This window comes from Xenopus laevis, chromosome 9_10S (genome assembly GCF_017654675.1).
Source record: "Xenopus laevis strain J_2021 chromosome 9_10S, Xenopus_laevis_v10.1, whole genome shotgun sequence".
Classification (NCBI taxonomy): domain Eukaryota; kingdom Metazoa; phylum Chordata; class Amphibia; order Anura; family Pipidae; genus Xenopus; species Xenopus laevis.
Window position 1 is genome coordinate 5,510,951 of NC_054388.1, and position 27,405 is coordinate 5,538,355.

General features: G+C 41.7%; 1 protein-coding gene across 1 annotated transcript; it reads left to right on the forward strand.

The window, feature by feature from the left end:
• fmnl1.S (formin like 1 S homeolog) lies at positions 1-27,206 on the forward strand. The gene is made up of 26 exons (XM_041578637.1): positions 1-593; positions 11,233-11,316; positions 11,577-11,660; positions 14,736-14,809; positions 15,190-15,273; positions 15,459-15,596; positions 16,235-16,340; positions 17,298-17,374; positions 17,590-17,683; positions 19,054-19,128; positions 19,441-19,551; positions 19,872-20,021; positions 20,157-20,258; positions 20,436-20,658; positions 20,798-21,319; positions 21,923-22,047; positions 22,144-22,346; positions 22,578-22,812; positions 23,122-23,190; positions 23,315-23,395; positions 23,790-23,919; positions 24,845-25,008; positions 25,550-25,651; positions 25,939-26,028; positions 26,105-26,225; positions 26,493-27,206. Exons 1-26 carry the CDS (start codon positions 435-437, stop codon positions 26,591-26,593), a joined length of 3,504 nt encoding a protein of 1,167 aa, XP_041434571.1. The 5' UTR covers positions 1-434; the 3' UTR covers positions 26,594-27,206.
• The last annotated feature ends 199 nt before the right edge of the window (positions 27,207-27,405 follow it).

The window sequence follows — 27,405 nt, forward strand, 5'->3', positions numbered from 1 at the left end:
GAAACTGTCTGCATCAGAAGTAAGCTTCCGGACACCTTGCTCCCTCCCCCATTTGATTTAGAAAGCTAGTTTCCTTCTGCCTTGTGGTCTTCATTTCAAATTCTACAGAAGACACCTTACTTTAACTACAGCTACAAACCAACGGGTTGTCACTGTACATGGTGTAAATGTACACCAGTGATGTCGTTATTGACAGTTTCAGTTCTGCACTGCTTCCCCGTGCACTTTATTTATTGAGAGATTAACATCCATCAACTGTGACGTTCCGTTCTCTGGGTGGTTCCTCAAGTTGTGGTGGCAAGTCAATCGGAAGCTGGGTGTGTGCCACCTGAAATTCACCGTTGATACTTCTTTGATCTGATCTGTAGTTATTGTCCCATCTTCTGCCTCTCAGGCTGGATTTTGGACTGCTAAAACGAGGAGCGGACTGGATCATGGGGAATGCTGCTGGAAACCCGGATATGTTCCAGGCCCGGGATGCAAGAGGACAATTGTCTTCTGGGACTCCAACACAAAAACAGAAAGAAGGGACACCTCCCAAACTACCAAGGCCTAATTCAGTAGAACTGGAACAGAGATTTAACGTGGTTTTGGTGAGTACATATAACTATATATACACAAAAATTTAGCCCAGGAATGTCTTAAATGGTCCTAATATTTCTTTTTAATTTAATATAACTAGTCTAGAGGCACAATAATAGGAACAGCAAGCCCAGTAGTTATTAGTGGACTAAGGGGTGTCTATGGACTTTTGCGCCTTTAACCACAATCTCATGGACAAAGTGTTGAGGAGCCAAACAATCATGCAAAACCATGACTGGCGTTACAGTTCAGAGCTACTGTTTATAAGCCCCATGTGGACTCTCAGCCTCCAGCAGCTTCTGCATGGTAGTGAACTTATGCTACAATGTTGGGACATCATTGGGAGTAAGAGTAGATAGAGTGGCACACAACATGTTTGTGAGCCTCTAGCTGGGAGCCACTGGTCTAAATGAACTTTAGATACACGGAGTATGTAGACATCAAGATAAATCATTATGCTGCCAATCAAATGATGTGCAATCTATATCCAATTTATTCACTTAAGATATATTTGTTGGATATATTTGTTGGCTGTAGGAAATGTAATGTTGAGATGATTGGCCTGCACCAGGGTTTGCATACATGGTGCTCCCCAAGACCTGCCCACATCATAATTTCAGCATTCCATTTTTTCTGTTGAGGATATTTATAAAGTTTGAAGAACTCTAAATTATCATTTTGAGCTGTTAAAAATTAAACTTGGTTTGGCGTTTGCAGGGACATTCATTTCACAACTTGATCTTTCTGTTAAATGGAGGAGGGACCAGGAGATGTTGAATATATGGAACGCTATGTGCAGTCTGTATAATCTCACTTCATGTGTTATTTAAAAGATCTATGGGGGCAGTAGAAGGAACTTATTTGTGATCACACATCCGTCATCAGTGAGTGTCTCCATCAATACTGCCCATATCGTAAGGAGGTGACAGTGTATCACAAAATTCTGCCCTGGTCCACTAAGCAGTAGTAACCAATCAACAGTTGATTGTACCAATCTGGTGCAGTTAAAATAATGAAAGTGGAGATGTCATTGGTTGCTATTTATTATTATTATTGGCTGCTTTAAATGTATCTGGTTACTACATAAACTAGTTTAAAATTCCTGTTGAAACATAATGAATAGAGTCCTGCATTGAGTCCTGGGAAACCCTGCAATGTTTTTTTTATTCCTGGTAAGCTGCACATCATGGTGCATTCCTGAAAAGCTTCGATGTGCACATCATGGTGCATTCCTGAAAAGCTTCGATGTGCACATCATGGGGTATTCCTGTTGAGCTGAACATTCTGATGCATTCCTGGTGAACTGCACATCCTAGTACATTGCTTGTGAGCTGCACATCATAGTGCATTCCTTGTGGTGCTACACATTCTGGTGCATTCCTGGTGAGCTTTACAGTGCATGTCATGGGGTACTCCTGGTGAGTTGCACATTCTGATGCATTCCTGGTGAACTGCACATCCTAGTATATTGCTTGTGAGCTGCACATCATAGTGCATTCCTTGTGGTGCTGCACATTCTGGTGCATTCCTGGTGAGCTTCACAGTGCACGTCATTTGGTATTCTTGGTGAGCTGCACATCATGGGGTATTCCTGGTGAGCTGCACATCATGGGGTATTCTGGATGTGCTGCACATCATAGTGTATTCCTTATGGTGCTACACATTCTGGTGCATTCCTGGTGAGTTTCACAATGCACGTCATGGGGTATTTCTGGTGAGCTGCACGTCATGGGGTATTCTGGATGAGCTGCACATCATAGTGCATTCCTTGTGGTGCTACACATTCTGGTGTATTCCTGGTGAGCTTCACAGTGCATGTCATGGGGTATTCCTGGTGAGCTGCACTTCATGTGGTATTCTGGATGAGCTGCACATCATAGTGCATTCCTTGTGGTGCTACACATCCTGGTGCATTCCTGGTGAGCTTCACTGTGCACGTCATGGGGTATTCCTGTTGTGATGCACATTCTGATGCATTCCTGGTGAACTGCACATCCTAGTACATTGCTTGTGAGCTGCACATCATAGTGCATTCCTTGTGGTGCTACACATTCTGGTGTATTCCTGGTGAGCTTCACAGTGCATGTCATGGGGTATTCCTGGTGAGCTGCACATCATGTGGTATTCTGGATGAGCTGCAGATCATAGTGCATTCCTTGTGGTGCTACACATCCTGGTGCATTCCTGGTGAGCTTCACTGTGCACGTCATGGGGTATTCCTGTTGTGCTGCACATTCTGATGCATTCCTGGTGAACTGCACATCCTAGTACATTGCTTGTGAGCTGCACATCATAGTGCATTCCTTGTGGTGCTACACATTCTGGTGTATTCCTGGTGAGCTTCACAGTGCATGTCATGGGGTATTCCTGGTGAGCTGCACATCATGGGGTATTCTGGATGAGCTGCACATCATAGTGCATTCCTTGTGGTGCTACACATCCTGGTGAGCTTCACTGTGCACGTCATGGGGTATTTCTGTTGAGCTGCACATCCTGATGCATTCCTGGTGAACTGCACATCCTAGTACACTGCTTGTGAGCTGCACATCATAGTGCATTCCTTGTGGTGCTACACATCCTGGTGCATTGCTTGTGAGCTACACATCATGGGCACTGCTTGTGCACATCACATGAAGTGCATTTACCATGAGCTGAACCTCATGCCGAGATCCACATTGTTTCACCACCTATAAGGATTTATTATATCTTAGTTGGGATCAAAGACAAGGTACTGTTTTATTATTACACAGAAAAAGGAAATCATCTTTTAAAATGTGAATTATGGAGTCTATGGAAGACGGCCTTTCTATAATTTGGGGCGCTTGCAGAAAGGGCTGCCCTCAGTGGGGACAGGCAGGACTGGAAACATGGGCCCCGGACTGCCATTAAAGAGGTGGATGAATCGCAAAAGGGATGGAGTTTGGGGAGGTTGGGGACATGACCAGGCAGACTACAGCATAGTTTGTCTTTGACGCTTGCGGGATTTTATTGTTTTGCCATTTATAAATAACTTTAATATTAAAAATTATGGTACTTACAATATTGGCCTTTAGAGTTGATTAAATGTATGCTAACAACGCACAGTGATTGCGAGGGGCCTCCAAAGGATGGACAACACTAGAAATCCACATTTAAATTCAATTATAGTGTCAACGTAGGACGTACAGTTTTCACAGTCTGCACCCTGAGTATGACAGTTGTGTAGTGCAGACATTATCTATTGGACTTGTGCAACCTGGATGTTTAGACATTCACAATGCGACCTTTGCAACATGTGTTCTTTGTGTAGGTTTGTGTAGACATGGAAAGCTCAAAGGGGTCATTTACTTATCATTGGGGGGCAAAGTAAATGACCCCCCTAAGGGTAATGGCACACAGGGCGTTTTGTTGCCTGAGATAACTCTTCCCTCCAGGCCTGGACTGGTAGACAAAATAGGCCCTGCAATTCCAAGTACACAGAGGCCCAAACGGTCCCCTACCAGCCCACTATATGGTAACCTTCTATGTAACCATACAGCAGCCCCTCTGGCATTTGCCAGAACCCACAGATTGCCAGTCCGGGCCTGCTTCCCTCCCCTGGGTGACACATGTTCTTGCGAGAATTGAGAAACCCAAAGTGGAGGTGCCGCTCATCCCCAGTTCCATTTATTACCTTATATAGGGTACTTTTTCTGAGGGGTTCTTTTAACTATGATAGTTGGTTTTTTGGTACAGGTTTGGTTTTGGGCAGAATTTTGGAACTTGCCGACCAATGCTAGTTTGGGCACACCTCCTACAACTGCCAGCACCAAAATACACCATTCACTATAAGTACACAATGGCACAATAATGGCAGCGGTGCAGCATAAATGCTGGGGCGGGGGGATTAATGGCATTCTGCACCAGCAAACCCAACGCAGTCCATGCACTGTATTCAAGGATAATCTTCCGAATGTGTAGTTGTAGTTCCATAAGCACAGTGAGATGACACTTGATATTGATGTCAGAGGAAGGTCACATTGAACTGGGCTCATGTTTTATTCAGGCTCTCATTCACCTGTTGTTATCAGATGTTTGTGAGTGGAGGGGGGATTAAGGGTGTGGTGTCAGGTGTAGGTGCACTAAAAGGGGGTGTCCACAGGTACATTCACCAAGGGATGAAATACTGTCCCGTTTTTAGAGGGACAGTCCCTCTTTTGACAGTTCAACCCGCAGCCCCTCCTTTGTACTGGAAAGTCCAGTTTTTCTCTGCACTGAACAGGCAGAAAAAGAAACAATGTTTCTAACTTAATTGGCTTTTGGCAGAGAGGCCAGAACAGCCACAGCAGCAGATAAGATACTATTGTGAATTTCTAGGTAAGCAAATAAGTAATTGTAACAATATAAGATAACAGGTCCCTTGGGAGAAGTTAGACTCACGGCTTAAAGGGCAATTCTCCTTCAATAGCAAAACTGTAATAGCTGAAATTAGGGGGTGTTTCCACAAAAATGGGCTTGGTCAAAATTTTTTTTTACCGTGCTACATGTGGGAAATTTTTTGTCCCTCTTTTTGTTTCTGAAATGTTGGGAGGTATGCTTTAGATATTCCTATGCAGTGTCGGACTGGCCCGGCGGGAAACCAGGGAAAAACCCGGTGGGCCCCGACCCTTCATGGGCCCCTGCCGGGCCAAACCCCCAATCGTGGTATTTTAAAAAAAAAAAGCCAGAGCACCGCGTCATCTGCACGTGCTTGCGTGGAACACACGGAAGGGAGCACAGGGCACGGTGCGGCGCAGCAAGGAGGGCGGGAGGCCCTGGAGAGCAGTCCCCGTGGGCCCCAGTCCGATACTGTTCCTATGAAGGAAAAGCTTTGGCACCTGTCATTGTAGGGCATTGTAAAGAGGCCCCCTCTAGTTCTTCAGCCAAAAATCCAAGCAGCAAGGAAAATTCTCCCGCAGAGGGAAGGAAAAACCTCCCTCAGAAGGAAGGAAAAACCTCCCGCAGAAGGAAGGAAAAATCTCCCGCAGAGGGAAGGAAAAATCTCCCGCAGAGGGAAGGAAAAATCTCCCGCAGAAGGTAGGAAAAATCTCCCGCAGAGGGAAGGAAAAATCTCCCGCAGAAGGAAGGAAAAATCTCCCACAGAAAGGAAAAGGGAGATGCCTGACCACATCGCTGATCATAAGACCAAAACCCATAAGCCTAGGAAGTACAAGCAAAGTGACACATCAGTCAGGAGACTGAGCTCAGAGAAGCCAACGTCCAGCAGAACTTAGATAGGGTGTGGCCATTCTGTTTCCTCCTTTATTTTCATTTTGTATTTGTATTATTGAAATGGTTGAATCATAACACTTTGCCAGTACAGGCAATTCTCTATAAAATGCACATTTCTGCAGGAACAGCCTCCCCCCAGGTTTGGTCATAGCCTGTACCGCCTAGAATTCCTCCTAGAGCAATTACATTTACATATAACATTAATGCTGCTGAAAGCATGTGATATTTTACATACTGTAAGAAATGGACTGCTGACTGGGCCAGCTGGACACTGGGAAAAAACCTGGTGGGCCCCCGGCCCTTATGGACCTGCTCCCCTGAACTGCCAGGGTCCCTGGAAGTTTGGAACCCAATGGGCCCCCAATGCTCTAGTCTGACCCTGCTTAACCCATTGCCTAAATTGTAAATGCAGCTGTGGCTCTAGTATTGCAAGTCTCTGGTCCAGCAGCGGAATAGGAAATCACCCGGTGCCCAGACGGGGAGTCACAAGCAGAGATTTGTTATTGTGTATATAGCGCAGGATCTGTCATCCCATGTGCATCTGGCCAGGGATATTTACTGTATGTTCTGTAGAATTACAGATACACAGAATTTTAGCAGCTGAAACCGAGCCAGATGGTCTATTTTTGTGCCCATTATTTATCTTTTATTCATATAAAAATGCATCTTTGAAATTATTACTCTTTATCTATATCAGTGATCCCCAACCAGTAGCTTGTGAGTAACATGTTGCTCTCCAACCCCTTGGCTGTTGCTCCCAGTGGCCTCAAAGCTGGTGCTTATTTTTTAATTCCAGGCTTGGAAGCAAGTTTTAATTGCATGAAAACTAAGTATAGAGCCAAGTAGAGCTGCCAGTCAACATAGGGGCTACCAAACAGCCAATCACAGCCCTTATTTGGCACCTAAGGGACTTTTTCATGCTTGTGTTGCTCCCCAACTCTTTTTACATTTGAATGTGGCTCATGGGTAAAAAATGTTGGGGACCCCTGATCTATATAGTGTTGATATATTCCGCTTTACTGAGATTATACATCAGATCCTGACAGTGAAGCTTACAATTCAAAGGCCCTATTACATTCACACAGGCACTAGGCTCAGTATTATCAGGAGCCAATGAACCTGCCTGGAGACATAGTAAATACATAAAAACTCTGCAGATTGTGCCCTAATGTGGCTGCTGTTACCCCATGTTGAAAGGGATGGCAGGTGGTTTACATTTATGTCAATGACGGGAGGTATGAGAGGGTATTAGGAGTTTGTGCCAGTGGAGAAAGAGGACATGTGCCATTAAAGGGGTTGTTCACCTTTAAATTAACTTTTAGTATGACATAGATGGAGTTGGAATCGGTTTTTATTCAGCAGCGTTCCAGGTTGCAATTTCAGCAATCTGGTTGCTAGGGTCCAAATGACCCTAACAACCAAGTGACTGAAATATGAATAGGAGAGGCCTAAATAGAGATATGAGTAATAAAAAGAAGCAATAACAATACATTTGTAGCCTTACAGAGCTTTGGGGTTTTTTTTAGATGGGGTCAGAGACCCACCATTTGAAAGCTGGAGAGGGTCAAAAGAAGAAAGCAAATAATTAAAAAACTATAAAAAAAGAAAGAAAAATGAAGGCCAATTGAAAAGTTGCTTAGAGTTAGAAATACTGTAACATACTCAAAGTTAACATAAATTTGAATCACCTCTTTAACCTAATGATCCCAAAATGGCCAGACCATTTATCAGCTTATGATACCCAAAAACTCTACTGTAACAGCACACTACAGTGGGATTATAAAAAGCATTGATGATGCTATTGTGTCTTTTTAAAATGTGTATTTTTTTTCTGTCTTTCTGTCATGTCTCACATTTATAAGCAGAACCAGAAGAGCAGAACAAAAACATTAACAGGAAACCCACAGGAAGGATGAACGACATTACACCTTCCATGTACTGCAGACCAAGAACTTGACAGTGACATGTTTCATAGCTCAGTCCCATGAATAGCATTATGGGGTCGCAGACCCCGTAACTGCAGCAGGTCCAGGAAGGACAGGTGAAGGGGCACCTACCATTTCAATCATGTTGTGGGTTGGGTGGCCTTAATACTAAGTCTCCCAACAGTTACACTCCTATTAATGCAACTCACTTGAAATGGTGTAGAGGAGTGTAAGTATTGACTTGTCTTTGTAAAATATATATTTATACACATAGACCACCATGTAGCCATTCAAACATTAGACTTTTCAAAAGGCTAAGATAATAGGGCTTGACAATGGACCTAGGGTGGTCTGAACCACTGCCTTTGGTATGTTCACTTGGAGACAATAAACACGTTTTCTGCTCTTTTATAAGGGCAACTGGCCAGGTTGGGGCACCACCAACCACCAAAAGGGATTTTTTTTCAAACTTGTGTTGCTCCTCAACTCTTTTTACATTTGAATGTGGCTCATGGTTAAAAAAGGTTGGGGACCCCTACTATACTTAATCAGACCATCAGAACTTTCACCCAGCTAGAGCAGCCTTATGTCAATGGGAGCAACATTAAGAGGACATTAAGTACAGGGCTCCAGAGCACCTTGTATGTGCTGCTTCCTTTGTGCATCATGAACCTACAAAGAAGGGTCATGCAAGGAGATGCCCATGTCCTACCCATGTCTACCTCTCCTGTAGGCAGTGAATCCTAAATAAAAGATTCACGAGTGAATGATATATATATATATATATATATATATATATATATATATATATATATATATATATATATATATATATATATATATATATATATATACAGTAGCTCCAGAGATAAAGAAGCAAGGTGACTCATACTTAGAGCTTGTGGCCCCACAGATGACATTTCAAGGGAGTGTCCCAACAACATAGACGTTACAGACCATCAACAGACCAGTATCTATAAGAATACTCTGAATGGCTAATGTAGGTTTTTTGTTCGCTAACCTTTACTAGAGCTTTACTAGAGCTACCAGGCAAAACATTCTCTGTAAGTAAGGGCTCTATTTATAAATACATATAGCTAAAGTATAAGCTTCTCTACTTTTCAATATGTTTCATTAAACTGAACAGAATATATTGTCAAACATTTGCCATTGAAATGGTGTAATGTCACTTAAATCTTATTTCAATGACCAATAAAACGATTGATGGGCCGGGCAACTCCCACTTTCCCAATTTTTCCTTTTGTTTATAGTTCTTCAGCCTCACATAGGATATAATAGAAGTTGTCTAAAGCTGGCCATACATGTACTGATAACATTTGGTTTTGTACTATTTTTAATATGTGTATGTTGGGCAAATGGACCCTGATAAAGGGAGGTGATTTCCCCCCCCTAAACATTGTTTCAATTTGGTGTGGCACGATTAAGCTAACACAGCAGTTGAACTTGGTGAGTACTGCGCCCCCTTTATCTCGGGAACTATATTGATTGGCCATACGTCAAGTAGTCTAGTAATTTGTATAGATAAGGTGCGTTCAATTCCAAAATCTTGGGGCAGATGGACCCACCAGTATCTCTGTTCTATGGGCATGCTAACTAAGGGTCATGGTCAATCATCTACTAAAAAAATAGACTAAAGCCAATCTGCAACTGCACAGGGCTCATGCGGCCTAATGCAGAATCCAACAAAAACGGGGAGTGACAAGTGGAACCAATGGAAAACTTTTAATAAATGGAACATGGTCTTGCAGGTTGAAGATGAAGCACCTACGAAGAAGAAATCAGGTCTGGACTGGGATTTAAAATAGACCCTGCCATTTGTAGCACAAAGAGGCCCAAACAGCCCCCACCAACCTATTACATAGTGACTGTCTATGACAGGGATTCCTAACCTTTTTTTCCTAAGAGCCACATTCAGCTGTAAAAAAGGTTGGGGAGCAACATAGGCATAAAAAAGTCCCTTGGGGTGCCAAATAAGGGCTGTGATTGGATATTTGGTAGTCCCTATGTGGACTGGCTGCCGACAAGAGGTTCTACTTGGCACTATACTTTTTTATGTAATTAAAACATGCTTTCAAGCTTGGAATTCAAAAAGAAGCACCTGCTTTGCGGACCCTGAGAGCAAGATCCAAGGGGTTGGAGAGTTCATGAGCTACTGGTTGGGGATCACTGGTCTATGACACCTTACAGCTTTTTGATCTCAATGCAATAACCAGTTTCCTTGCACCAAAATGTGAAACAGACCAGTGTGATTTAGAGGACTTGGAGACAATGCGCCAGTACTTTCTGCAGAGATCTAATGAGTCAGTTCTTCCTACATGTCTACTAAATATAAATACGTGTAAACAAAGACAGCAAATGAGCCTGGAGATATATAAAGAGTGGGAGAACAAAGCAAACGAAGGAAGTGCAATTCTGAAATCAACGGTCTCAATAAATGATAAAGGGCTTTCTATAAAGTGTTATGTCGAGGCTGGTTTTAATGTATTCGTTTGGAGGGAAATGAATAGTTATCTACTCTGGAAATCATATCCACACGGGAATCTATAAATAACACCTTTATTCGGCAGGTATCAAACGGTTTCAAAGAAGTAAGAATCATAGACCAGCACCAAACCATGGCTCTATGTCCTAAGTCATTTTATGGCTAAAAATGTGCAGAAGCATTCAACAAATGAGGATCTGTAAAGCATTCCTGTAAGTTAGAATGGGTAGATTGTCACACTTCATTGTCAGCTTCGTGGTGCTAACAGGAAAGGTTGCAGACCAACCACATGAGAACATTTGTAAATAAAGAAACAGAACAAGACAGATAACGTCTTAGTGGTTGCTTGTAAACTATATCTGGCGCATTTGTCATAAAATCTCCATGATGGCAACAAATATGGCCCCGTTGTTGGCTAAGGGTAGACTTCAAAAAAGTCTTCTGCTGCCATTTACTCTGGTCAATGGAAAATACACACTGGGTAAATGGTTCTCCATATGAATGACTGCAAACTATATTTGTAAAGTGAACAGTTGGCAACTGGCCCATCAGGATACCAGGAGAAATCTGGGTGGGCCACAGTGTCACCCAACCATTATGCATATCCCATGGCTATTCCCATTTCTCTTTGAGGCCAAAGAGGGAAAGACAGATATGTAAGGAGAAAGACATAATAGACAGTGGGGGAATTTCGAAAAGAACAAAAGGCCACCGCTTTAACCTTGAATAATAGAGTTCCACTATATGTGCTGGGGATATTGGAAGGGTTGAACTTACACTTGTCTATTTTCAACCCAAATGACATTATATTACATTAAATGTAATGATCCCTGGTCATAGGATAGGGTCAAACAAAGCAAGAGGTCTAGCCGAGTAGAATTAGGCAACTGGGCCATTTACTAGTAACTTTAGGTTCATATATGTAGACAGTGTCACGTTTCTGATGATTTTAAGTGCCTTCACCACTACCATGTTTTCTCTCTTCTTTTCCAGGACGCCATGAATCTTCCCCCAGACAAGATCCAAGTGCTTCGCCAATATGATCAAGACAAGAAGTGGGAACTAGTATGTGATCAGGTGAGTGCAAGTTTGGGTGATGCTGGCTGTTTACAAAATGTTTCCGTAGACGTGAGGGCTTTGTTGGGTTTGGATACCAGCCTGGGACTTTTAAGGAATTAGGACTGAAGATACAAAAAAGGTCTAAAATTTAAACCCAGTTACTGTATATACCTGAACCAAAACTAAGGTTATATATTAAGGGTAGTGACATACAGGGTGATTCAGAGTGTTTTGGCACTCATGCAATATTTCTGCCCCTTTCCATAAACTCCCCATAGGAGCGCTTTCAAGTGAAGAACCCACCAGCAGCCTATATCCAGAAACTGAGGAGCTACCTGGACACAGGAGGAATCAGTAGAAAGGTAAGAATGTTGCTTTTTTGTATCTACAATGGATTAGAAGTAGGGATGCACCAAATCCACTTTTTTGGATTCGGCCGAACCCCCGAATCCTTGGCAAAAGATTCGGCCGAATAACGAACCGAATCCAAATCCTAATTTGCATATGCAAATAAGGGGTGGGAAAACATTTTTTACTTCCTTGTTTTGTGTCAAAAAGTCACGTGATTTACCTCCCCGCCCCTAATTTGCATATGCAAATTAAGTTTTGGATTCGGTTCGGCCTGGCAGAAGGATTCGGCCGAATCCGAATCCTGATGAAAAAGGCCGAATCCTGGCCGAATCCCGAACCAAATCCCGGATTCGGTACATCCTTAATTAGAAGTCACTTTACTATCCCTATTATGGCATCTATTGGCTATAATCTAAATTTACTGGGGTGTCTGGCATTTCATTAATGTTCCTAAAGTCAGGAATAGGGTTAAAACAACTGGCTGCTAGAGGCACTTTAGATCTGTTCCACTGTGCTTCATTCCTGAGGGGTATGTGGTTCAACCCACTTACACCACCCCTAGTATAATTACTGTAATTCACAAAAACAGGGGTGTTTCCGCACTGAGACCTAACAGCTTCCTGACACATAACAGCTTGAGAGATAATGACAAACTCACAATGTACAGTGTACGCAGATCGACCATAAATCCACAATGCAGTAATGTCAGTAAAAAAAATTATAACACACCCTGATATAAAAACAAATAATTTAGGGTAAGGGCACAATCTAAAATTTGGTGAGATTTAGTCTCCGGCAACAAATCGCCTCTTCTTTGTGCAACTAATCTCCCGAAAAGCCTTCCCGCCAGTTGGAATCTAAATCGCCGGCTGGATGGCATTAGGAGTGCTTCGTTTTCCGAAGTCACCCAAAGTCCCCTCACCAGGAAACTTCAGAAAGCGACGCGCTCTGAGTGCCATCCCGTTGGCGATTTAGATTCTAGCCGGTGGGAAGGCATTTTGGGGACATTAGTCACCCCAAGAAGAAGAGTTGATTAGTTGCCGAGCGACTAAATCTCCCCAAATCTCCCCGTGTGTCTCTGCCTTCAGGCTCATTTTCTGTGTCGGACTAGGACACCAGGGGCCCACCCAAAAACCTTTGACCAGGGGCCCACCAATTAATCTTAGACAAGGGGCCCACTCTTAGTACTATTATTCTTCCTCTACTCACTCAATTTCTATTCTCCTAGTCTCTTTTATTTACATGCTATTATTCTATTTACATCTATTTAGTCTCTTTGTTCTCATAGAAATAGGGAATGGCCATGAAATAGGCCAAATGTTTAGCAGCATGAGGGGCCACTGATACCTGGGCCCACCAGGACTTTTCCTGGTATCCCTGTGGGCCAGTCCGACATTGCTCATTTTCATTATTCAGATGTGCAAACAAACCAAGCAGATAACACACATCGTTTTGTGCTCCTCAATAAATTCAGAACATTGACTTTCAGTTTTCATTAGCTGCACAGATTATTGTCACGACATGGCAAATGTCAGAAATGGTGACATATCCAGGCCAAATATATGCCAACTACGCCTACTACGATAGAGTAAAGTAAACACAATGATATCTAATCTAAAGATAAGACTTTTACTTTAGTTGCTTGGAGTTGGCAGATCAGAGGTAACTGCTGAGTCAAGGGCCTTTTATTTTAAGCCACAGATAAGGGCAAATACTTTCATTCCAGGACCAGTTCTGGTTTATATCCAAATTACATAAAAAACTAAAGGAAATAGGATGGCAAAGTGGTAGCTCTGACAGGAGGACGTCTACATAAACAAGTTACTGTTTTAACCACTTGGAGACACTAATGGCAGAGACAGATGAGAAGATTTGGGGAGATTTAGTCGCCCGACAACAAATCGCCTCTTCTTCTGGCGACTAATCTCCCCGAACTGCCTCCCTGCTGGCTAGAATCGAAATCGCCAGCGGGATGGCACTCGGAGTGCTTCGTTTTCCGAAGTCGCTCAAAGTTTCCTCGAGAAGGCAACTTCGATCCGAGTCCCATCCCACTGGCGATTTACATTCTAGCTGGCGGGAAGGCAGGGGACGGCAGTTCGGGGAGATTCAAAGAAGAGGAAATTTGTCGTTGAACGACTAATCTACCCGAATCTGAGCGTGTGTCTCTGCCCTTTGATGTTGTTCCCAGTGGCCTCAAAGCAGGTGCTTCTGTTTGAATTCCTGGCTTGAAGGCAAGTTTTAGGTGCTGCAAAACAGAGCCCCCTGTTGGCTTCTAGTCCACACTCGAGATATCAGTAGCCAATCAGAGCTCATATTTGGCACATTCAGGAAATTTCGGCATGCGTGTTTTGCTCTCCAACTTTTATTTAAATTTAAGTGAGGCTCATGGGTAAAAAAGTTTAGGGACCCCCGCAATACACTATCAACTCTTTCACAAAACGAGCATTGGAACAAGCCTTTGCTTCTGCCTTCTTTAAAAAGTCTTGTAATACTTTCACCCGTCTAACCAGGGAGAACTAGGAAAGCCCTAGAAAAGACAAAGGGCAAAATGCTGCCCTAGACAATATTCATTACTCTATTAAACAATAGTTTCCCCTTACAACCACATGCTTAATCACTTCCTCTCTTCTGCACGTGAACAAGCAGCAGATAATGCGACGTCTTACCTAGAAACACTATACAGGGCCGTGTAGTAGCAGTTGGATTTTTTCACCTAATACACATACACCCAATTAAACCTACACTACACACCAAGAAATATGTAAAAATTACTACTCAATTTCACATAAAAAAGACTAATGAAGATCTAACACAAAGCACAACATTTTCTCGGGTCTAGTAACCCATAGCAACCAATATAATAATTACTGCCCAGTAAATGCTACCAGCTGAATAGTTGTAGACATGTTGCAGACTTTGCACCTTTTATGAGAGTGTACTGAAATCATATTGTCAAGTAGCCTTTGAGTAGACAGGGCTTATAAATGTCCTTTTGAAGTCCCAGTTGCATAGGCCTGCACTGCCAGGCCTTTTTTTAAAAACTGCATGTAGGTTTTATTTAATAACTGTGAATATATGCATTACAGTTCAAGAAACGGGACCAGGAATCCACTCAGGTACTGAGAGAACTGGAGATCTCCTTGAGGACCAATCATATTGGGTAAGATAATTTATCTACTCTCGATACACACAGAGCTTGGTAGTATTGGTGCCCAAGACAAATACTACTTGGCCCATTCCCATGCCACCCACCCAGCTTACATTTCTCCTTCTCCAATTGCAACCTCCCCCAACTGCAACAAAGCACTTGCCACAACTGCCTACCCCATAGTTCCAGTGCTGAATACACAAGGACTACAGAAAGCCCTATTTGTGCTCCATGGATTGTAGGGTTTGTGGCTTTCAGACTCCAATTTGCAGTTCAACATTTGGTCAAACTCTTGCTTACCCCATCACGGTTATATAGGAAAGCATTGTCAGTTGCCACAAAAGTAAACTATAATATGTGGACGATTGATATTAAATTGAAATATCTTTCAGATGGGTAGAGGAATTTCTGAGCCCAGAGGTTGGAGGACTGGATGCATTGGTGGAATATCTGTCCTATGCTCAGGGTTCTTTCCCGTGAGTATTTAAATGAATATGCTATCTAAACAAAACTATTTTACAATGTTATATCTGCTCCTGATACTTCAGTGACTGTTGTTTTATTGCACTGAAACCTTTCTCTGCAATCCTTCCTATATTGTCCAGTCTTTACTAATCCACACCACAAACCACACACCTTTTATCTTGCAATCTTAATTCAGAATTGACATGGAATGTTCTGACAATGGAACCCCAGAGAAGTCCAAATCATTGCAGCGTTCCCTAGAGGACATTAACAAGAGCAGTTCATCTCCATCGCCCACAAATACTCCATCTCGGTCAAGAAATCTTACACCCAGGTAAACCCTTGACTTCCCAACTTTCATCCAATTGACGTAACTAGCCGGCCCCCTACACCCCATTCCAGAACTTAGCGATCTTCTTACCAGCTGCATCGATGCACAATCTACCGCCGGGCCCTGAGGGGGTGCGGACCCTTATCCAATCGCACCCCCTGCTCCCCCAGTAGATCCCCACTGGTGACAGGCCAAGTCAACAGTAGCTAGAACCAGTCTTCATTTATCTCCTAGAAGTTGCACAGCTAAGTACAACACAGTAGTTCTGTGTCTCATTTAGGCTCCTTCACACTCATTCCAGCTCTCTCAAGTTGTTAAGGGCCGGATTGACTGCAAAAATTAAGATATTATTTAAGACATATGTACTGCATTGTTAGTATCCTTTAAGTCCTGGTGGAACCAATGCCTATCATCCTCAAGGCTGAGAAATTAAGCCATAAGGAGTGTCAGGTTTTTTTTGATAATTTTTTAGTATATGCACCCTCCTACATTCCTCTATGGTCCAGCCAAAAGTAACGATCTTATAACAAAGGTGTGGCTCTATATCCCAAATGTAGCCATGTTTTGCAGTGTCTGACATCCAGACCAGTGGATATATATGACATAGATTCTGAAAGGCTTCTCGCTCCTTGGCTTTACAGATACAACCTGCACAGTCGGGCTACAATGAGAAATACCAAACATGCAAATATGAAAGATGATGTCCATGTGTGTATCATGTGTCTGAGGGCCATCATGAACTACCAGGTAAATGGCAAGTATATAGCTAATACACGTCTACAGTCCAACACACTCGGCGTACAAGTGAAATAGTAATAGGTTTTTAGACCTTTGTTCAATTTCTTTATTTGAAAAACACGTGGTTAATCTATGATAACCTCAGTAAGCCAATTATACTCTTATTTCTTTTGCTCTCATTAATACCAAACCCTGTTCTTCTGTGTTTGTTACTATATATTCCCTTTGAGACTCGTTCTGTATTTTATTAGTTTACAGTGGCAATAAAATTAGTTATGAGGTTTCCTGTTTGGTGAATAGTTAAAGATAACTTAAAGAGAGCAGAAGTCATCTCAGAAAGCTCTAAGCCAATTGCTCTAAGCTCTAAGGCTTTGCAACCTTCTACTTTTTGCAGAACTATTATACGCATCCACCAAAGAGATTCTAGACACTATAGATGACAATCTTGTTTACATCAGTAATACTGCCCTGTGTAGTTTTTTTGACATATCTTTACAACAAGGTGGCCATAGATGTTGAATTTTTCTCTCCCTACAGACCAATTTTAGAGCGATCTGACAAATCAAATTATCGTGGGCACTGAACGATTATACATCTAACGATTTTTTGGCTGACATTGGTCAGAAAATTTTCACAGTGAAATGTATCCATCATCCAATTGTTTGCAGGGCCAAGCAGGCATCTAGACACAGTTTTCACAGCTTCAATTAGATGCTTGAAATGGTCTTTTTAGTTGATGGACAAATCATACATTTAAATGATGGTTTCACGATAAGTTTGGGCTTACGATAACGAAAAGATCTTTATAAAATCGTAACGTCTATGGCCACCTTAAATGGTCACCATGAAATCTGAACGCATTCAGGTTATAAGGGTCACCACCAGCCAGCCTAGTGATGAGAAATTATAAAGGTACAACAATGACATGTTTTAATGCCCGACCACCTTCTTCCTCTCTTTCCGCAGTCAGGGTTCAGCATGGTGATGTCACACTTATCATGTGTCAACCACATCACCCTCAGTCTCAGCAATAAGAATCCTCGGTAAGTATGGAGCCCAACTTTTTACATAGAACTTTTTACTTCTAACTATGTCTATTAGGGCTCTTCTATCGGCAATGCCATCAACTTTTTTTGCCTCTTTCTGCTTCCTCCACACCCATGCCATCCAAAATTCTCTTTATGATAAATGGAAATGTTATAAGTTATTATAAAGTTGACCTTTTCTCAACTGATCTGCATTTTCCTCTCTCCTTCAGCACCAAGGCCCTTGTTCTGGAGCTCCTAGCTGCTATCTGTTTGGTCCGAGGTGGACATGAGTTAATACTCTCGTCTTTCAACTATTTTATGGAGGTGAGAAGCAGAGCCATTCAGTATCCAGGCCTTCTTTTTTTTAGGTCTCTGGTATGGTGGATGTATATTGGGATCCATTGTGAATATTGTTATCTACTGTTCATAATAAGAACCAAACATATATTTAAAATAATATATTTGGTCTACTTGATCTTCTGCTTTCAACAGACCACAATGAACTTTAAGCAACCCCATGGGTTTCAGGATTAGGAGGCATGGAAATACTCGGGGTGAGCAGAAATGTACATCAGTTTAGTTGCCAAACTACAAATTACATTTACCAAATTTTTCTGTTTTGGGTTCGGCTAAAGGCTAAACACAGGTTTAAAACAGTAAGCATATGACAAGAGTCCCTAAGTCTACATCACTTGAAGAGGGTTTTGTGGGTAGGGTGACATTATGTATAAAGCCCCAAAGTTGTTGGTCTCTGCCCCAGTGGAGCATATTCACAGTTCATATATCAGGGTAATCTAATCAGAAGCCAATTAAAGTTTTTTGAATGTGGGAGGAACTTGGAACGCCTGTAGGAAACCCAAATGAAGACATGTGGAGAACATACAAATTCCTTTGCAGCTAGTGCCCATGTGGGTATGAAAATGAATCAGTGAAGGCAAGGGACACTTATTATTTGAAATGACTAATACATTTTTTATGAGCAGCCGAAAAATACCATCTGTCTTTGCATCATCCCTGCTTTGTTCCTTCCCCATTAATCTAGCGTTTTTGTTAATAGTTCTTTCTTCCTCTTTGTCTCACTGATGTAATTCAATGAAGTCATTCTTAAGCAATTTTCTTAAGCAACATTCTTAAGTAATTAAATCTGGTCTACAAAAAAATGTAGGTTGAATAGTAGAACCTAGCTTGTTTCAGTGAACCTGCCATGCCAAAACCAAGAAGCTAATGAAGTGTATAGCAAGCAAAACATACAGGAATAAAGGGCTAAAGGTTCTAGGTTGAGCCTCTATCTGCAAGGAGTTTGTATAATTAAAGTCTACGAGAAAGACTAAAAATAAATAGGAGAAATATCTAATATAAGTAATTCTAAAACAACTGGACTTGCTGAGTAATCATTGAAGATTCTTCAATGGTTACTCAGCAAGTCCAGTTGTTTTAGAATTATTAATATTAGATATACCATGACCTGGATGAATGGAAATCTTCATAGTCAAATAGGAGAAATCTCGAATTTCCTTTTCATATGACAAAGCATAAAATAAAGCCTTCTCATTGATTGATTGAACGTGTGCCCTACACTATACCATAGAAAATGTTTCCTAAAATCCCTCTTGCAGGCTTGGAAAATGTCTTTGTAAGATTTTGACGTCCTTGGTTATTAACTTGACGTCCTTGGTTATTAACCTTTTGTACAGGTGTGCGGGGAAGGTGTTCGCTTCGAAAAACTCATGGAATATTTCCAGACAGAAGATTCAAGCATTGATTTTATGGTGAGAGGAGTGTCGTGTATGTAGAAGTTATGAGCTTTCTTATGTTTAGAATCGGCCAATGTAGAAAATAAATCTCTGTGTAAGGCCATTAGTAGTGGCAAGGCCAAGGCAAAATACAGTTTGCAGTACCAGCTGTTGAAAGAATGTAAGTTGGGAACTAATTTTGCTCTGATATTGCCATTTTGTCCTATAGTCACGTGCACTATGTGTTTTTCATCTCAATATCTCTATATATGAGGCCTAAGGCAGATGCCCCTATTATTAGCACATGCCTAATGGCAGCTCTGGTTATATATGTGCCTATATTTGCAGGTGGCATGCATGCAGTTTATCAATATTATTGTACATTCAGTGAAGAACATGAATTTCCGGGTCTTCCTGCAGTACGAGTTTACCCTCCTGGGACTAGATGACTATCTGGAGGTAAGTTTAATAGTTATTAATGAAAGGATAGTATTAAGGACAAGATGTCATGCATGGGTAGGTGCTTGGGCCTAATTGAAATTGTAACTTTGACCGTTTGGATTGTGCTAGGAGAGCAAATGGACATTCATCCGCAATGTAGCCCAAGTTGACCCTCAAGCAATATGCAGGAAAGCAAATGATAGTAGTTCACCCTTGTAATCCTTCTTCTACTCTTTTGGGCCTATTTAGCCAGCTAGTTGCACTTCTTGGAAATTCTAAGCTTTAGTCTGATGGATCCAACACTTTCTCCATTTTAACACACTGTGCTCAATCGGCAGATTCTCAAGCACACCGAGAGTGAGCGACTCCAGGTTCAGATCCAGGCCTATCTTGATAACATTTTTGATGTGAACAGTCTCATGGAAGATACAGACACTAAGAATGGAATGCTGGAACAAGTTGAGGTCCTTCAAGAACACTTAACCCATGTAGGTAGTAGAGAATGATGAACTAAAACTGTGTTTCCTCAAAGACACTGAGAAAAGTCAGTACCGTACTTGTAGGTAGTAGAGAATGATGAGAAAAACTAGTACTGTACTAAGTAAACTATGATCACTTCCTAGGTTACAGAGAAACTGCAGCAAACAGAAAATGAATATGTGAGGAGAGTGGCTGAATTGGAAAAACAACTAGATCAATGCCGCCGTGAGCTGATCGCTGCAAAGGTGAGTGCAGTGGACTAAAGTGTATTGGAAGAGGGGCAAAAAGAACCCAATAATTAAGAGATGACCAGCTAGACCAACTCTCACCTCTACTTTATTTCAAGCTTGTAGTCTCAACTCCACCCTTGTTCAATTAGCAATAAGTAATCCTAACTTTGATTTACATTCTTATGTTCCCAGGACAATCTTCTTATACAACCACCCCATTTGACCCAGAATACTGTGCAAAAGACAGAACCTGTGAAACTTGGAGTTCTTTGGATGGAACCAGCAGGAGATACTTGCACAGAGGACATTTCTGACAACAAAGTCCCCTCTGATCCACCATCTGCTGCCAGTTCCCCTCCATTGTCCCCATCCGCTATCAGAATCACACTGATATCGCCTTCAGTAAAAAGTACAGGTGATTATATGAATATTTCTTTTGATGGGAGTATGTGTTTTTATTCACTGAAATAGTAGATGTATTCCATTAGGGACCAGATACTTAGGAAATGGCAATAGAAATGCTTCAAGATAAAACTGCCCATCTTCTTTTGCAGATGTTTTACTCAGCACAGCTGGTTCTCCTAGATCCACTGCACCACCTCTTCTCCCTCCCTCTCTAATAGAATCAGAGGTGCTCCCAATCCCTGCCCACTCTCCAATGCCTAGTTCAGAAGAATCACCTGTCACTGCCCCCACTCTACTTCTGGAGTCTCAGGTCACACCAGTTCCACTCCCTCCACCTGTAAGAGACCAGATTCACACTTCTTCTACTCAGTTCCTTTCTGGAACACATGACGAAAGACCATCTCCTCCACCTCCTCCACCTCTTCCATCATCAGCTGAACCACCCCCTCCCCCACCTCTACCTAAATCAGATGATATTCCACCTCCTCCACCTCTACCTGAAACATCAGGAATACCACCACCACCACCTCCTCCCCCAATGGGGACATCAGGTGTTCCACCTCCTCCTCCCTTAATGGGGGCATCAGGTATTCCACCTCCTCCTCTCTCTGGCTTTGGACCTGGCCCACCACCACCTCCAGGAGGTCAACCAGCAGCCACATTAAACACAGGTAAGAACATCATTGCTAGCTCTGCAACATAAAGAAATTAAACAAAAACTTTAAAAGACAGTACAGTTAAGCTTAGATGTTCCTGCTCCTTCCTTTAGAATGAAACATCAATTGTATGATTCATTCAGAGATATACTATATCTCATTTATACAAAACATGGATGCACTCTACACATTCTATAAAGTTCTAGTTATAGTGAACCTGGTGTAAAAATAGAAATTAGTAATTTTTGTTAATTTAGATACTTTCCGTGCTTGAAAAGGCCAGGCCAAAGCAGTGGGCCTGTCTTTTTGGCAGGCAGAGACATCTTTGTTGGAAAGGTAGGGGTGCCAAACTGTTAGGAACCCCCAGGAAACATATTTGTGTACCTGTTATCATTGAACCGTGCCCCTCTTCAATGTGCTTTACTTTAATTCTTTTACAATTTCTCACCACCCTGTGTTGGCAGAGACAGAGGCCATGTTGGTATCCATTGACAAGGAGGAGTATAATTCAGTCCTGTAACTTGTGCTTCAGGTGTAAACAAACAAATGCAAAATGTAACAAGCAAAAACCTTTAGATAATCTCAATTTTAGATAAGTTCCTTTTCTCAAAACCTTAGGCATGAGTATTAAGAAGCCAATACAAACCAAGCTAAGGATGCAAGTACTCAATTGGGTGGCATTGAAACCAACGCAGATCAATGGGACAGTCTTCACGCATCTGAATGATGAGAAGGTGTTGCAGGTACATAGATATAAATTTGCTACAGAGGTACATATGATGCAACATGGATATCGTTACATCACATTAGAACATAACCTTTGTCCCTTTTGCCAAAAGGAACTTGATATGAGTGACTTTGAGGAAAACTTTAAAACAAAGGCCCAGGGTACAAGTCAGACCACATTCTCTATGAAGGTCAAGGCTGCTCAAAACCAGCCAAACAAGGTGTCCCTTATTGAAACAAATCGGGCTAAGAACCTGGCGATCACTCTAAGGAAAGGAGGTCTGAATCCCGAAGCCATTACCACTGCAATCCAAAAGTGAGTGTATTCCAAATGGAAAGGAACGTGTTATAGGTATCTTCTAAAGGGAGCTTGTCCTGGCAAAAGGTGTCTGGTTTAAATGGAATCCTGAAGTGGCAAAATTATTATGCACCAAAAGATCATTTTAAATTTGGTTATTGTTTACTTTTCATAACTGACACTTTCCGTAGGTCTCCAGGTGTGTGTCTCCAAGTGGTGGACAAAATTTTGATTTCTTATTCTTCTCAGGTTTGACATGCAAGCTTTTAATATGGATTTCCTGGAGCTCCTGGCCCGATTCCTGCCTACAGATTGGGAGAGGCAGCAGATCGCGAAATACTGCCGCGATCAGAAGCCCCTTGATGACCTAACTGCAGAGGATCGTTTCATGGTCCATCTTTGCTCCATCCCCAGGCTGGCTGAGAGAGTTAACACCATGACATTCATGGCCAACTTCCCTGATATGGCCTCACGCCTTAAACCAGTAAGAGAAATGTCAGTGTAGCACTGAAGTCCTAGTACAGTTGTGTATTTTGATTATACACATGCCCACTTGCATCCCTGGATCAGTAAATGACCCCACTGTCTATTACATAACCCAATAAGAATAAAAATCCAAGAAGAGCTGGGATTTGCCCAAAATCCATAACCAAATTCAGAATTTGGCGTGCACCTAGGAGGTAACAAAGTGGGCATGCTAAAGGTTCTTCTCCGTGTCTGATCTATTATACATACAATCAATACTGATATTGATAAACTCGTATTTTTGAATTTACACTAATTTTCTTTTCAGCAATTAGACTCTTTGATAGCTGCCTCCATGTCAATCAAATCCTCTGAAAAACTAAAAGGGATTTTGGAGGTAAGAGGACAAATTATTTGATGGACAAGAGATTTATCCCATATTTATTTATTTTTCTCTCTCACCTGTAGAAAAACAATTGTACTTTCATGAGTCTAATTTTTTTATCCCATTGTCCCTGCAGCTGGTCCTGGCTTTTGGGAATTACATGAACAGCAGTAAGAGAGGTGCAGCCTATGGATTCCGTCTGCAGTCACTTGATGTGGTAAGTGTGCAACTTCCCTTCATTGCAATCATTAATGTGCACCTCCCTGAAAAGAAGGAGACACAGAAATGGGGTGTTTAGGAAATGAGGGCATGTCTGGTTGGAAGCAACAGATGGGGGCCACTGGCTGCCATCTTGTCATGTTATTTCCAGCAACCGTGTCTTGGGTACTGGTGATAATGTCAACCAGAATACAACAGCTTCTTGAAATCTTTACTGCCATTCATACGATTCCCAATGATTTTCATATTAAGAAAATGTTCAAAACACTCATTCTGATCCATGAAACATTCTCAAAACCTCAATTACCCTGATATCCTTCAGTACTAGCCTATGACTGTATTACCTGTAACATACAAACATTGTGATTACCCAACATTCTTTCTGTGAGCAGCTCCTGGAAACAAAGTCCACTGATCGCAAACAGACCTTGCTACATTATATGATACGCGTGATCCATGAGAAATATTCCCATTTATCCAGCTTCCATTCTGATCTGCACTTTATGGACAAGGCTGCCACAGGTACCACCAACAATTGATCTATCATGAATGTATTTAATTGCTGTTGCCTCCAATTCCTAAAAACGAAAAACTTACACTCGCACACCCTGGCCGTTCAAAATCAAACGAATCCCAGGTGCTCGATGATAGAGGAATTGGGCAACCTCAAAAACAGCGTAGACACAGAAAACACTGGCACAACATGGGTAATTCTAGCAGGTTTAACCTTGCTCGTTTATTGCGGATGCCTCCAATTTCTGTAACACTGTGGACATGGCCACTAAAACAGGGGTGCCCAGACCTGATGAGGGTCTACCACCAAAAGTGTTAGGCTGCCATGGACATTGTTGGACAATACCCATTCTCATGTCACTTTATTACGTTATGTACCCAATAAAAGGATCTGCTGCCAGTTGGGCAGCTGTTATCTACTGGCTACAAGCTCATTGTCTGATGCTAGATCATGATCTATCTTCTGGGCACCTTTGCAGCAAACCATATAATGGCATGCAGATTCTCCAGGCACACAGGAAGAGTTAGGCTGTATAAACCTAAAAGTAATAAGCCCTGATAATCATAATCAAGGCCAAAAATGAAAACATTTATTCAATTTAATTTAATCACATACATATGTACAAAATAACAGACTGCAAAACCTTCAATTGCCTCCTTCTGGCCAACTCCCAGCAAGCAGAAGGACCTAAGCCTACCAGGCTCCTTCAATAACCACTACAATGACAAATATACTTATTAAGTTAAGAACATGGGGAATGCCTTATTAACCTAATACTTGGTGTATCATTCACCATGTGACCAGCTGGGGGTCAATCCCTAGAGCTACCAGGAATGTCTCATCCTTAACAAGATGCCCAATAAATTGTTATGGTAAGAAAATTCCCCCATGTCCCCCGCCTATCAAAGTCACTTCCTTTCCAATCTTCCTCAGTCTCTCTGGATGCTGTGTTGGCTGATGTCAAATCTCTGCAGGCTGGGATGGAACAGGCACAGAAGGAATTTACGAAGCAGGAGGACTGTCTTATTCTAAATGACTTCATCAAATCTAATATGGAAGGATTGAAGCAACTTGCCGCAGATGCTAAGACTGCTCAGGTGAAGAGCCATTGGTTGGGATAGAATTGGATTAAAAACCAGTTCTACATACAAAATAATTAAAGAGTTTACCCTACAGAGCTGGAGGCTTATAACAGATATATAGTAAATCAGATTAATTTTGGGTTCAAATAAATATGGCAACAAAGGGTAAACAATTGTGATGACAAAGAACCAACATTAGCTTTCAGGATATTGTAACAGATAATTGCCTTTTTTTAAACCACAAAGTAGTCACCACAAAACATGGCAATTTCAAGAGTAGGAGATACCCTAAGAAGTAAAACCATGTCATGTGGTTGTACAGCAGTTGACAGTGGCAGAAATGTGATAGATGCCTCCATGTTTGGAGTAGTTTTATGCTTGATGTGCCAAGTGAATCAGCAACTAGAACCAAGGACTGCATGGTGGCACCATCAATATCTTGTGCCCATCTTTCTTCCTTCCTTTCCCTTGTATTTTATTTCCATTTCTGGTCATTTCTCAACTTTCTCTTTCTTACTCTACTCTAACTGTATACCTCTGTGATCTCCCATTTTAGGAAGCCTACGATGCTGCTGTTGGATACTTTGGGGAGAACAGCAAGACCACTCCTCCATCAACCTTCTTCCCCATCTTTGTGCGCTTCGTTAAAGCTTATAAGGTAGACCAGGGGGACCATATCCACTAATTTCCATCTCTATACCAAGGGAATTGTTGGGTTGGCTTTGCCATGAGTAGGTCAAGATAAAGCTTGACTTGATTGGGTGTGGTCATTGGAAAGATAATACCCTTCAAGGTCCTCCCACAGGCTGGTATTGTCATATGACATGCCAAATACACATGAAGGTCACTATTCTTGCATGTGGCATGTCAATGATCATAATGTCTACATGTGTCAGTAATAACATGTTACTGATATGTACTTAATACACACTCTCTGGTTCTCAGCAAGCTCAGCAGGACCTGGAAATGTGGAAGAAGCAGGAGTCTGTAGTCCAAGAAGTGAAGCCAGAGTCTGCTGGAAAACAAGTACCACAGGTGAGTTACTAGGCTGGTAATGAGATTCCAAGTCAGACAACAACCAAGTCTGATGCACAACTTCATCTTTTCTCAGTCCCCAGTAGTTAAAAGTCCTCGACCGCAGGTAAATCTAATGGCTGAACTGAACAAAAAACTGCAGACAAAGGAACCGCGCGTTTATGAGCAGAACTGGGCCATAGAAGACATTATCACTGGTGAGAAGCTCATAAAATCAACTCTCATGTTCTTTTCTTTTATTGTGCTCTCATGTTACATGTATCTTCTTGTTCAACATCCCTGTTACCATTTCTGCCTGCAAATATTACAGTAACTTCTTGATGTTTTAGAGGGTTAGTATACTGCATTAAGGGTGTACCATGGGTGGTGGGAGCAGGAGGTGATCATGAGGAGTCAACTTTTATAATGGGGGCATCTAATAAAAGTCAATTCTCCTGGGTATCACACCTTTGTCTCTTCATCAGATCTCAGGAACCAGCCCTACAGACGGACAGACGTTGGAAGGCGAAGTGGAAAGAAGCAGAACACTGGGCCACTAGTGAACACTCCTGATATACAAGTCTAGGAAACAATTTAAGGATCAAGGAAATGAACTGAATCTATTGACTGTGGACATTAACGGGAAGGCTGAAATCCCTGTCCTCTACTGGAAACCAAAGGACCGGAATGTACAACATCATCACAGTACATCTGCCAAAACACTGGAGTATTTTATATATAAAAAAAAAAAATATGGTGTTTAAATAAATTATACAAAGATTTCAGGCACAACTGAGGGAAAAAGCTTTTCATTATTCAACTGCATACGGTACTCTTCCAAAACAATACATCCAAAGCCTTGTGTAGACTGTATGTATATTTAACAGAGTGCAAGCTCTGCAACCTATTAAACTGTGTTGCCAGTAACTGCACTGCTAAATGAGCCAGGCTAGCTGGGACAAGTCAAGTGCCTGAAACTCAACTCTTTCTGCTTCATTGGCCAGCAATGATCTATGGAGTATGAAATGTGTACATATGGACAAAGAAGAAAATACATTTAAGTGGATCTGACTCCTGGCTGTAATGTCTTGTGCCCAAGGTTAGTCAACATGAACATGAAAGAAGACTTTCAATTTATAAACTTTTTAAAACATTTTTTTGTAAAACTTTGTATTGAGTATTAAAATATTAATGGCAGACGTGTATGTGAATCTTATTCATTGAGAGGCCCATTTGTCAAAGGTCGAGTTTCGAATTTTTTTAATTTGAATATACTCACAATTGACTGGGAGGTTATTTAAGAAAAAATTGGAATGTCTAATATTCAAATGGTTGCGACCCGAAAATTTGAATCGTATCTAATTCGAGTTTTTATCCCCAAAACATCTCCAAATGGCT

Excerpts from the sequence above, each read along its gene's own strand:
- fmnl1.S (XM_041578637.1), top strand. The coding sequence starts at position 435 with ATGGGGAATGCTGCTGGAAACCCGGATATGTTCCAGGCCCGGGATGCA. Across the intron at positions 11,317-11,576 it reads GGGAACTAGTATGTGATCAG|GAGCGCTTTCAAGTGAAGAA; the intron begins GTGAGTGCAAGT and ends AACTCCCCATAG. Across the intron at positions 20,259-20,435 it reads GTGAGCTGATCGCTGCAAAG|GACAATCTTCTTATACAACC; the intron begins GTGAGTGCAGTG and ends TTATGTTCCCAG.